Source organism: Marmota marmota, unplaced genomic scaffold (genome assembly GCF_001458135.2).
Source record: "Marmota marmota marmota unplaced genomic scaffold, marMar, whole genome shotgun sequence".
Classification (NCBI taxonomy): domain Eukaryota; kingdom Metazoa; phylum Chordata; class Mammalia; order Rodentia; family Sciuridae; genus Marmota; species Marmota marmota.
The window spans coordinates 38,758,864-38,770,688 of NW_026000082.1; the positions used below are offsets into that span (position 1 = coordinate 38,758,864).

Consider the following 11,825-nt stretch of genomic DNA (forward strand, 5'->3'; position numbering starts at 1 on the left):
CCTGCCCGCGCCCTCACCGCCCGCCCTTCTGTCCTAGTTCTCTCTCCCCTACGAAGGCTTCTCTCTGTTTCCTGGAAGTCTCTGGTATTGGCAGCTGCCCCGAGCCTTCCTGGGGGACAAGGTAACGAGGAATCAGGAGGGTCACAGGGGGGCAGAGAATCCTAAAATGTCAGAGGGTCCTTTGTTAGAGCCCTCTGTGGCTTGGATCGGGGGACTGAGGCCTTCAGCGGGAAGGGGACTTCCCTGGGGCTTGGCCCTGGCCCCTCCGGCTGTCTCACCTGCAAGGGCTTCTCAAGCCTGGCTCCCTTGACCCTGTGTCCAGCTGCTGTTCTTGGTAGTGCCTCTTGATAGGGCATTCCTTCACTCCAAAAGCATTAAGTACTTACTGCCGCCAGGCACGCACCCCTGTGTCCCAGCCACTCTCCAGAGACTGAGGCAGGAGATCATGAGTTCAAAGCCAGCCTCAGCAACTTAGAGAGGCCCAAAGCAACTCAGACCCGATGTCTCTAAACAAAAGTGAAAAGGGCTGGGGATGTGGCCCCGTGGCTAAGTGCCCCTGGGTTAAATCCCTGGTACACAGACACAAAAAGTGCTTACTGCGTGCTGTGTCATGTACCAGCAGAAGGGGCCTGGCCTCCCAAAGCTCGCCCCTGGTCTGATGGTCATTCCTGTCATTGTCCCTCTTGTTATTGTCATCATCGGCCTGGGTTTCACTTGAGTGCTGGCATTGCTATTGCTTCTGCCTGGTTCCCAAAGCTATGTAGGGGCCTCTTCAGCGTCTACATAAGATGGGATGAGTTAACATTCAGAGACACCCCAAGACCACCAGGGCAAGGGGCGCAGGTGTAGGGGCGTGTCCTGGAGCCAGGGTGGAGGTGAGGGCAAGTGGTTGAGCGTGGTGTGCGTCCTCCGCACCGTGCCAAGCACGTCATTTTACGTGTCCAGAATTGCTTAGTCCCCATGATGCCTCTCAGTATTAGTTTTACTCCTGTTTCCATTTGAGGGAAGTGGGGCTCAGAGAAGTTAAGTGACTTGCCCAAGAACGTACAGCCAGCAGAGCTGCAGTTGGAGCCTAGGTCTTGCAGGCTGCAGAGGCCTCCCCCTCAGTCACTGTGCCGCCATGTGCACCCACTACTTGCTAGAAAGTTGGTCCTAGGTGTGGCTGTGATCTTGCTGGCATCCAAAGTCAATAGGAGACTAGGGGCTTCTGTTGTTGTTTGGGTCTGTCCCTGCCTCCCTAACCACACCCCGGGCTTGCAGAGAGCAGCCCCAGGGCCTGTGGAGCCCAGGGCCTGGCAGGTAGTCAGCAGGTGATTGGGTAGTGCTCACCACTGAATGAACACGCAGGTCAGCCGGTGGGGTGGGCATCACGGGGTGGTATTGAGCTGTCAGCTCAATACCCGGTGGCTGAAGAGAGAGAGGAAAGTCTAGTGGGGCGAGCTGGAGCCTCGGCTACTCTCATGCAAACCCAAAACTCTTCCCCTCCTGCCAGTAGAAAACCCAAGTCCATCAGGCTTGTCTGCAACAAACCATCTATTGGCTCATTAAACTGCAGAATCCAAGGGCATCTAGCATCAGGCGTGGCTGGATCCAGGGGCTCAGCAGAGCTTTGGCTCAGTTGGTGCCATTTTCCAGCTTCTTGTCTGACTAGAGAAGGGAGTCTCTGTCTGTCCAGAAGAAGGAGCAGTGCCAGGTTCCCTTGTCCATCCAGGGTGGGAGTGGGGAGTGGTGGGCTGTGCAGATTGGCCAAGACTGGAGGAGTAGGGCCAGGCCCCTGGAATAGAGGAGGGCTCTTGCGTGTAGAGGAAGCATCGTTCCTTAAAGAGCCCCGTGTGGTTTGCAGCCAGAGGAGGGTGGATTCTGGGCAGAGGAAACTTCACCGACGCAGGAGGCGAGGCCTCTGAGGGCACCCTTAGCCTCTGCCCACCCTCGACTGAGAACTTTTGAAGCTTTGAGACTTCCCGTGGCGGTCACTGCCGTTACCTTGTCCCCTTTGGGGGAAATTCCTGTAAATGAAAAGGGGCGTGAAGCTCGTTGACTGGACCTTCAGGCAGCGGGGAGCTCGGAGGGAAGCCACTCTGCGTCCTTCCGTGTGTGAGGCTGGGAGGGACAGAGAGATGCCCTGTTCCCCAGGCAGCTGCAGGCCACGCACTGGCCTCCTAGGGAGGGGAGGTGCAGCACGGTGGGCAGGCCGCCTGGGGCCCGACCTTCCCTGTGTGGTCAAAGCCCACTCCCGGGAGGGTAGGGCAGCCTGTGACGGGAACTTGCCTCTCTGCAGGTGGCGGCCTACGGCGGGCGGCTGCGGTACACCCTCTCCTACAGGGCAGGCCCACAGGGCAGCCCGCTCTCTGACCCCGACGTCCAGATCACGGTGAGCGCTGGACTCCTCAGTGGGCAGGTGGAAGCCACCCACCTTCCAGGTGTCTGTTCTTCAGCCCTGGGGGTTAGGCTCAGGGCCCCCACTGCCTGGGTGGACAGCACCCGCTGGGCATGGGGGACAGCAGACGGGGGTGGGCGCTGGAGCTTCAGAGAGCAGAGCACAAGAGGCCGAGTGGCATGGAGGGTCTGAGACAGGTGGCGGTCCCTTGAGAGCCACTCAACTCCCCTCCTGACCCCCCCGCGTCTCTCCAGGGCAACAACATCATGCTGGTGGCCACCCAGCCGGCTCTGCAGGGACCAGAGGGGAAGAGCTATGAGATCGTCTTCCGAGAGGTGAGGGGCCCTTGGCCTTGGCACTGGACCTGACCCTACCCCACCCTCCGCTCTGATTTGGAGACTGGCATTGGCATCGCTGCCCCTGCCCCTCACCCCCGCCCTCCCCTCACAGCCCTGGGTCAGTGCCTAGAAGGGGGGACGGGCAGAGCCCGGTGTCCTCACCCACTCTTGCTGCCCCCACCTAGGAATTCTGGCGCCGGCCCGACGGGCAGCCGGCCACCCGTGAGCACCTGCTGATGGCGCTGGCCGACCTGGACGAGCTCCTGGTCCGGGCCACGTTCTCCTCGGTGCCGCTGGCGGCCAGCATCAGTGCCATCAGCATGGAGGTCGCCCAGCCGGGGCCCTCCGCCGGACCCCGGGCCCTGGAGGTGGAGGAGTGCCACTGTCCCCCAGGCTACGTGGGCCTGTCCTGCCAGGTGAGTGTGTGGACGACCAGCCGCCCTGCACCTGACGGCATCAGCAAGCTGTCCGTGGCCTTGCCGTAGCCGTGACTGCTGCCGTAGCTAGGGGTCCCCTGCACCGTATCCTCTCGGTGCCGAGGTCCAGGCGGTCACCCCCTTCACAGGTAAGAGAGGACGGTGACGTCCGTGGTCCACCCTGGGACACGCAGCCAGCATGTGGCAGAAGCCAGTCTGAGCCCAGGTCTAGGGACTCCAGAGACCAGTCTGTCCTAACACTGGCGCGGAGGCCGGTGGACAGGAGGGAAAGGAGCAGAGCCCCCCCCACCCAGCCAGCAGCTGTGCTTCCTGTTTCTCAGTTTTCAAGTCTAAGGCGTTTTGCAGGAGGAGCCTGGGAATGAATGTCCTGGGGGCGGCTTCTGCACCCCAGTGGGGGGAGCTGCCCCGCGAATCCCTCTGGAGTACAGGGAGGGCGGGCCTGGGGGCTTTGTGGGAGGGACAGGGAAGAGGGTCTTTCCACACCTGTGCCGACCAGTTTCTGCTGTATACCAACGTCCCCAGCGCTGTGCGTGGCGTCCCTCACGTTGTTTAATGAGTGTAACGTCATCATGGGGACCTTCAAGGGTCTGTTCCCATCTAGGGCTCTCCAACCTGCTTTTCCCACTTTGGGGTGAAGTTCTTCAGTAAAAACCTTTCCCACCAGAAGAAAATCCAGGAACAGAGTCCTGGGGTGGAGAAGGCGTCCCATTAGGGACAAACACGGTCCCACAGTGCTCAGATGGGCAGGGGTACCAGGCAGGGTGGGCAGACACTGTCCCTGCTTTGGAGCGGCAGGAGAGTGAAGAGGAGATGGGGGCAGAGGGCTGCTGAGAGGGGACGTGGGGGGAGGCTGGGCTCCAAGAGCCAGCAGGGTCTCGACCCTGGAGGGGGCAGATGGGAGGGAGGTGTGGGTCTGTTGGCTCCAGGTGGGATCCTGTTGGTAACAGAGACCCAACTTGCTCTGTCCCCAGGACTGCGCCCCTGGCTACACGCGCACAGGGAGTGGCCTCTACCTCGGCCACTGTGAACTGTGTGAATGCAACGGCCACTCAGACCTGTGCCACCCAGAGACCGGGGCCTGCTCGGTGAGATGCTAGCAAGGCCAGGGGTGGCGGGGGCCGCTGGCTGGGCCTGGGGCCGTCCTAGGGTGCGTGTGGGTGGGAGGGGGAATTTGGTAAGGTAGGCCTGGATCCAGGGACAAGGTCACAGGGTATGGCCTGTGGCCAAGCACGTGGGTCAGCCGGCAAGGTCACCGAGGGGCTGTGGATGTGGCGGGCAGGATAGAGCTATGGGATAACATGCTCCTTTATAAAGAGATCTTGGGCTCTTATTTTATCTTATTCCTTATCACCGAGTGACGTGTTCTCCGTAGAAGTCAGACTACAAAGGCTTTTTTTTTTTTTCCTTAAATGCAGGTTTTTTTGTTTTGTTTTTTGGCAGTGCTGGGGATGGACTCAGGGCCTCTGGTCTGCTGGGCAAGTGCCCACCACGGAGCCACCCCCCCAGCCCAGCCCATAGAGAGAAACCAAAAGGATAGTTAAGAGCCCCTCCACCCACCACCTGGGGGAATCGCTGTCAGCACTGGAGTGAGACGCTGTCTTGCTCCTTTCCTGGGCAAATATTAACATTTTTGTGTGTGTGTGTGTGTGCGTGTGTGTGCGTGTGTATGCGTGTGTGTGCATGTGTATGTGCGTGTGTGCGTGTGCGTGTGTATTCGTCTGTGTGAATGTGTGCATGTGTATGTGTGTGTATGGTTCTGGAATTGAAGCCAGAGCCTCACACATACTAGGTAAGTGCTCTACCACCAAGCTGCTTCCCCATCCCTGAATATTCACACTTTTTTCTTTTTTTTTTTTGGTACCAGGGATTGAACCCAGGGTCACTGAGCCACATCCCAGCCCTTTATATCCCAGTTTTTATTTCGAGGCAGGGTCTCCCTGAGTTGCTTAGGGCCTTGCTAAGGTGCTGAGGTTGGCTTTGAACTTGCCTTCCTCCCACCTCAGCCTCCCAATCGGCTGGGATTACAGGTGTGCACCACCACACCCAGCGATATTCATGCTTTTTAATATTCTTCATTCTGCAAATACACACGGGATTGTGTTTAATAATCAAATGTTTTCATGTAGACATTTCTGAATATCTTTCCATAATGTAACTTTTTGTAATACTGGGCTTTTCACAGTGTGTGTGTATGGCTCTCCTGGGTACCTGACCAGGGGCCAGCTGGTTGATAGAGCCATGAGCTAAAAACACAGATCAAGGAACATGCTATGTTAATCCAACACACATGCGTCTCTTTGGAGGAGCATACGTAGCCCGCACGTTGTCACGTTGAAGCATGTGTTTTCAAAGTTCTATCCCCAGATACCCAGGTGTACACCTTTGCTTTCTTTTGAGATCGTAGGTCTTTAGGGAGAAGAATACATGAAATAAAATCTACACCGTCCTTTTTGATAGCTGTTTGTGAGGATTTAGTGTTTAATGGATCCAGTTCCCCGCTTTGGGATGTTTAGGGTGTTGTAACACCTCAGAGTTGAATGACTGTCCCTGTAATGAAACTGTGCCCTTCCGTGATTTGCATAAGATAAGTTCACAAACTTGGACTTTCTGGACAGAGGGATTGCAGAAGTGCGAGGCTCGGGGTAAATGCCACCTGGCGGCTGGTGTCTGACACCCTTGTCCCTGCAGCAATGCCAACACAACGCTGCCGGGGAGTTCTGCGAGCTGTGTGCACCTGGCTACTACGGAGACGCCACGGCCGGAACGCCCGAGGACTGCCATCCCTGCGCCTGCCCGCTGACCAACCCGGAGAACATGTGGGTGCCCCTACTCGAGGCCCAGGACCAGTCCCTTGTGGGGCGGAGGGCGCTGCCTTGGCTTTCGGGACAGGAGCGGAGGGAGCAGCATGGGGACTGGACTTCCTTCCAACGGCCTGACCTCTGCCTCTCATCCCCAGGTTCTCCCGCACCTGTGAGAGCCTGGGAGCCGGTGGCTACCGCTGCACAGCCTGTGAGCCCGGCTACACCGGACAGTACTGTGAGCAGTAAGTTTGCAACGAGAGATACAGGGAAGGAGTGAATGGTAGATTCCTGGGTGAGAGCCCTAGACAGAGTCCTGTGCCTTCCCTGCCCCAAACCCTTCTAGGACTTACATTGCCCTTGGGACAGGCCCACACCTCTTAGGACCCACATGCTTTTTTTCTGACACCCAACTTCCCACACTAGCTGGACAGAGTTTTTCTGAATTCTTGCTGTTCGGCTCTTGCATACGCTGTTCCTTCGGCACGGAATGGTTGTTGCCCCTAAACCCTCCCCTTCCTGGTTAACTTCCTCTTAGCTTCATTCCCTCATTCAACACGTTTTTATTGAGCATCTCCTGTGGGCCATGTACACACAGAGCTGTTGGAGATTAAGTAGTAAGCCAAGGGGAGTCCATCTCGGCCCTTTCGGAGTCTGCCACCTGGAATAGGAAGGGAGGGGAAAAATAATCACACGAGTGTACGATTTACAAACTGTGGTCTGTCCTCTGAAGGAAGAGTACAGCCCGCTCTAGGGGGATACAGCTCAGAGTCCCATCCTCGGGAAGCCTCCTGAGCTAACACCTGCTTGGCCCTTAGCCCGACTCTGTACAAGGTGTTTCCAGGTCGGGGTCCCAGTTAGTTGGTTCTGCAAAGCCAAGGACTCCATCACATTCACTACGCACCTAGAGCCTGGCACATAGTAGTTGCCTAATAAACGGTTGTGGAATGGCTGTTCCCTCCTTCCTCATTATGCTCCCTTACACTCCCCTTTCTCAGCTCAGGCCCTGTGCTGGGGACTGTTTGGTCCCCAAGTTCCTTCCAAAGCCCTGAGCCACCTCACCCCACACTAGGCAGCTGGCTGAGTTTCTGGCTCCCCGAGTCCACCATGAGCCACGGGGTCCCTTACGGCCTGACAAAGCCGGTGCTTGTTCCTCCTGACAGGTGTGCCCCGGGTTACACAGGTAACCCCAACGTGCCAGGGGGCCGGTGCCTGCCACAGGGTAAGTGGGACCACAGCCCAGGTGGGGGTAATGGGCAAGGCAGGAAACCTGGGGGCCTGGGGGACACGGGCTTTCGGGAGAGATGAGGGGGTGTCCTGCTGGAACGGCCTCTCCTTGCTGTGCCCCAACCCAGCAGATCGAGCCCCGCTGGTGGTCCAGGTCCACCCTGCTCGGAGCATCGTGCCCCAGGGTGGCGCTCACTCCCTGCGGTGCCAGGTCAGCGGGAGCCCACCCCATTACTTCTACTGGACCCGTGAGGATGGGCGGCCTGTGCCCAGCAGCACCCAGCAGCGACATCAAGGTAGCCTTGGCTGGGATCTTCACCCCGGAGTCACCCCAGGGAGAGGGGAGATGTGGGCCTGTCCCTGCCCTGCTCAGGTCCTATCCCTGCATGCAGGGCGGGGCCGAGAGGGACATCTGCGCTCACAAGCTCCTCCCCCCACCCCCTATCCAGGCTCCGAACTGCACTTCCCCAGCGTGCAGCCCTCTGATGCCGGGGTCTACGTTTGCACCTGTCGGAACCTCCACCACGCCAATACCAGCCGGGCAGAGCTGCTGGTCACTGGTGAGTCCCTTCTTCCCTGACTCACGGTGGCCTGTCCTGGGCAGGCCTGCAGGGCTTCCATGTACCAGGAAGGGACGGTGGCCACCCAAACAAGGCCATGACTGTGGAGGCAGGAAGGGGAGGTGGATTCAGGGTCTGTTTAAGACACAGAATCAGCAGCACTTGACTGTGATCAGGAGGGCAGGAGAGGAGGCTGCTCCCCGGGGTCTAGATCCCAGAATTGCATAAACATGGTGCCATTACTGAGCGGAGAAGGCCCCCGCTGGAAGGTGTCTTCATCTGGGCTCCTGCAAACAGAGCCGAAACAGGAATGTGTGCAGGGGGAGGAGGTGTGTTGTCACCAGCAGCTCCTCCCCCTGCACACAGTCTGGGCTCCTTGTGGCCGAGGACGCTGGAGCCAGGGTACCGCACGCATCTCAGCATCTCCGTGCCCCTGCCCCCAGGAGCTGGGGTCTGCGCCTGTTCCCAGAGCTTCAGTTCCCCTGCGCCTCTGTCCCACCACAGAGCATGCGCCGTGGGCTCCAGTGGCCCCAGGAAAGCCCTGTGCCAAGGAAGGCAGCCTGTGGTGTAAGGGAGGCAGGAGGGCACTGGAGTCAGGGCTGGGGCACAGCAGCCTGGCCAGCAGCAGGCCGGAGGGAACCCCAAGCTTGAGGTGCTGGGGAGACACCTAAGTGGGTTTGTCAACCAGGTGTTTTTATGTGTGAGTCTGAACTGAGGAAAGGGGTCCTTGCCAGAGAGGTGAGTTTGGGGGCTTTTGGCCCCAGAATGGTGTCAACAGTCAGTGCAGAATGTGATCGCCCAGGGACAGTGACTGCAAGACAGGGCCCAGGACAGAGCTGCAGGGAGCTCCAGGTGGCACATGTCAAGTCAAAGAGGAAGGACAGGAAAAGCTGCATGGGGCAGCCAGTGGGGTGGGAGGGAGCTGAGGAGGGAGCCTCGGGAAGCGGGGAGGGGAAAGGGCTGCCAGGGGGCAGGGAGATAAAGACCCAGATAACCTTGGGGTCAGACCAGAGGGGTTGTCAGTGGGGAGAAAGGCGGAGACCGGGCAGGCGGAGCGAGGTGAGGCGGAGGTGGGTGGGAAAGTGGCAGGTCTGGAAGGCTCTTCAAGGGGCTCGGCTCCAAAGGGAGGCTGGGAAGTGGGGTAGCAGCTCTACGGAGAAACATGGGGTCCAGAACTGGAAAATTCCAGAACACACTGATCTGTAGAGTAGACCAACCCTGCAGGGACGGAGAGGAGAGGATGGTGTGGCACCAGAGGCGGGACGTGTTTGGGACAGGTCTTAGAAGGTGCGGGGTGGGGTGGGGGTGGGCAGGAGGAGGGTCCATCCCTCAGGGACCAGGGAGGAGGGAGCGGGTAGATTTGGGGATTTGGGAAGATGGGAACATTCCTGACGGCAGTTCCTGTTTTGCCAACAAGTGTGTGTGAGCAGCCCTGAGCTGTGAGCACAGAGGGTGGCTGGGAGCCCGAGGGTGTGGAATGCTGTTGGGGAGGATGGAAACTGGAACCAGATGGGGAAACTCGCTCTGGTGAGGTGTCAAGTGTTAAGAGCTCCTTTGTGGCCTGGAATCCTGAGCTGGAGCCAGGGGCTCCTTCCTGGGCGCGGCTCTGGGTACCGAGGGGGTGGTGCAGCTGCCTGGCTTCAGCCTGGGCGGGGGCGGCAGGCACCAGGGCAGTGAGTGGCATCTAAGCTGGACCAGGAAAGAAGTGACCCCCAGAGAAGGGGACAGAGAAAGAAAATGTGGTCACAGGACAGACCCCAGCTCACTGAGGGCTCCCTGTCCCCACAGAGGCGCCCAGCAAGCCCATCACGGTGACGGTGGAGGAGCAGCGGAGCCAGAGCGTGCGCCCCGGGGCGGATGTCACCTTCATCTGCACAGCCAAGAGCAAGGTGGGCTGGCAGGAGAGGGCGGGGTCTGTCATGGGGTCTCTGAAACTTCCACGTGATCCTCACTCCGACCTCACCCTCAAGTCTCCCGCCTACACCCTGGTGTGGACACGGCTGCACAACGGGAAGCTGCCCTCCCGCGCCATGGACTTCAACGGCATCCTCACCATCCGCGACGTGCACCTGAGCGACGCGGGCACCTACGTCTGCACGGGCTCCAACATGTTCGCCATGGACAAGGGCACGGCCACGCTGCACGTGCAAGGTAACCCCATGTCACCACGCCCGAGCCACCACACCCGCACCCCTCCAGCCCCGGGACTGTGCTCCATTTCTCATTTCTGAGTGCCTAGAGTATGCCGGTTCTGATCTTGGGCCTCCAAAGAAGCAGGGACCAGAAGGACAAACAGGATTTCAACGCTCCTGAGATGCAGATCCACGCTGAGAGCTCACACATAGCCAGGGAACAAATAGACAAATCGCATATGGTTACTGGGAAGGAGCCCAGGGGACGGGGAGGGGGCTGCTGCAGCTGGGCTGCTGTACAGGTGACGCCTAAGCCCAGGCCTGAAGGGAAAGGCGCAGAGCCAGTTAGAGAGCAGAGGGAGCAGCATGTGCAAAGGCCCTGAGGCAGGAGCTTGTGGCCAAGGAATAGCAAGACCCACCTGGCTGAGGCTGCAGGAGGGAGAGTGGGTAACCCTCAGGTCCAAGCAGGTGAAAGTGTGCGGTATGTGGAGGAGCAGAGGAAGATTGGGTTTTATTATAAAGCAATAGGGAACCCATGAGCAGATCTCACAAAGCAAAGTAACAAGGTCCCATTGAGACAGATGTGTACATACAGATGTCTGTGTGTGTTGTTTTGTTTCAGTTTTGTTCTGGGGATTGAACCCAAGGGCTCTTTTCCACAGAGCTACATCCCCAGTCCTTTTTTTATTTTAAGACAGAGTCCCACTAACATGCCCAGCCTGGCCTTGCACTTGTGACCCTTCTGCCTCAACTTCCTGAGTCACTGGGGTCACAGGCGTGTGCCACCACTGTGCCTGGCTCCCATTGGTGTTTTCCTCCCTCTGGCCACTGGGTGAACAATTGGCCCTGCAGGGCTAGGGCCGCAGCAGAGAGTGGCAGGGCTCTGACTGCGGTCAGCTCTGTTCCCCAACCTGCCACGTCGTCTTTCTCCCCCAGCCCCGGGCTCCTCATCTGCTCCCGTGGTCTCCATCCACCCGCCACAGCTCACGGTGCAGCCCGGGCAGACGGCCGAGTTCCGCTGCAGCGCCACGGGCAGCCCCACACCCACCCTCGAGTGGATAGGTGAGGCTGTGCCGCAGCGACATTCGGGGCCTGACCGTCCTGCAGGTGGGAGGGCAGGACCAGGACTGGCCCCTGGGAGCCTGAGCAAGGCCAGTGCCAGTCAGCACTGACTCCACACCTCCACGCTAGGGGGCCCTGGTGGCCAGCTCCCTCAGAAGGCACAAATTCACGGTGGCATCCTGCGCCTGCCAGCGGTCGAGGCCTCGGATCAGGCCCAGTACCTGTGCCGGGGCCTCAGCAGCGCCGGGCAGCACGTGGCCAGGGCCATGCTTCAGGTGCACGGTGAGCGGGCCGGGCTGAGGGCGGCCGGGAGCTGTGGGCGGCCCGAGCACTGTTCTCACAGGGCACTGTCTGCAGGGGGCAGTGGGCCCAGGGTCCAGGTGAGCCCGGAGAGGACCCAGGTGCACGAAGGCCGGACGGTCAGGCTGTACTGTAGGGCCGCGGGTGTGCCCAGTGCCACCATCACCTGGAGGAAGGAAGGCGGCAGCCTCCCCCCCCAGGTGAGATCTCCCAGGCCGCCACCTCCACGAGAGCCCCCATGCCCACCTCTTCCCCTCTGGCTCCCTGCACTTCCTCCTGGGACCCTGGGCCCGGGCCGTCACCCCGGCCTGGTTCCATTGCCCTTGGTGCCCGGCTGGGCTTTGATACTGGCCCCAGGTCTGCCACAGCCTGGGCGCCCCTCCGCCTGTCCTCCCTGCTTGCCCGGGCCAGGCAGGCCCTTGGGTGGCTGAGCCCCTGGCTGTGTGGCAGGCCAGGTCCGAGCGCACGGACATCGCCACGCTGCTCATCCCGGCCATCACGGCTGCCGACGCTGGCTTCTACCTCTGTGTGGCCACCAGCCCCGCGGGCAGCGCCCAGGCCCGCATTCAGGTGGTCGTCCTCTCAGGTGCGGGG

General features: G+C 59.7%; 1 protein-coding gene across 1 annotated transcript in view; it reads left to right on the top strand.

The window, feature by feature from the left end:
• Positions 1–11,825, top strand: part of Hspg2 (heparan sulfate proteoglycan 2) — a 90,012-nt gene that overhangs the window by 53,679 nt on the left and 24,508 nt on the right. The window contains exons 34-48 of the mRNA XM_015484794.1: positions 2,279–2,371; positions 2,632–2,712; positions 2,901–3,131; positions 4,124–4,237; positions 5,841–5,968; positions 6,109–6,195; positions 7,114–7,172; positions 7,309–7,473; positions 7,627–7,737; positions 9,526–9,626; positions 9,708–9,888; positions 10,806–10,931; positions 11,061–11,213; positions 11,289–11,431; positions 11,682–11,817. Coding sequence (XP_015340280.1) covers positions 2,279–2,371; positions 2,632–2,712; positions 2,901–3,131; positions 4,124–4,237; positions 5,841–5,968; positions 6,109–6,195; positions 7,114–7,172; positions 7,309–7,473; positions 7,627–7,737; positions 9,526–9,626; positions 9,708–9,888; positions 10,806–10,931; positions 11,061–11,213; positions 11,289–11,431; positions 11,682–11,817 — 1,909 coding nt within the window. The remainder of the gene's footprint in view (positions 1–2,278; positions 2,372–2,631; positions 2,713–2,900; positions 3,132–4,123; positions 4,238–5,840; positions 5,969–6,108; positions 6,196–7,113; positions 7,173–7,308; positions 7,474–7,626; positions 7,738–9,525; positions 9,627–9,707; positions 9,889–10,805; positions 10,932–11,060; positions 11,214–11,288; positions 11,432–11,681; positions 11,818–11,825) is intronic.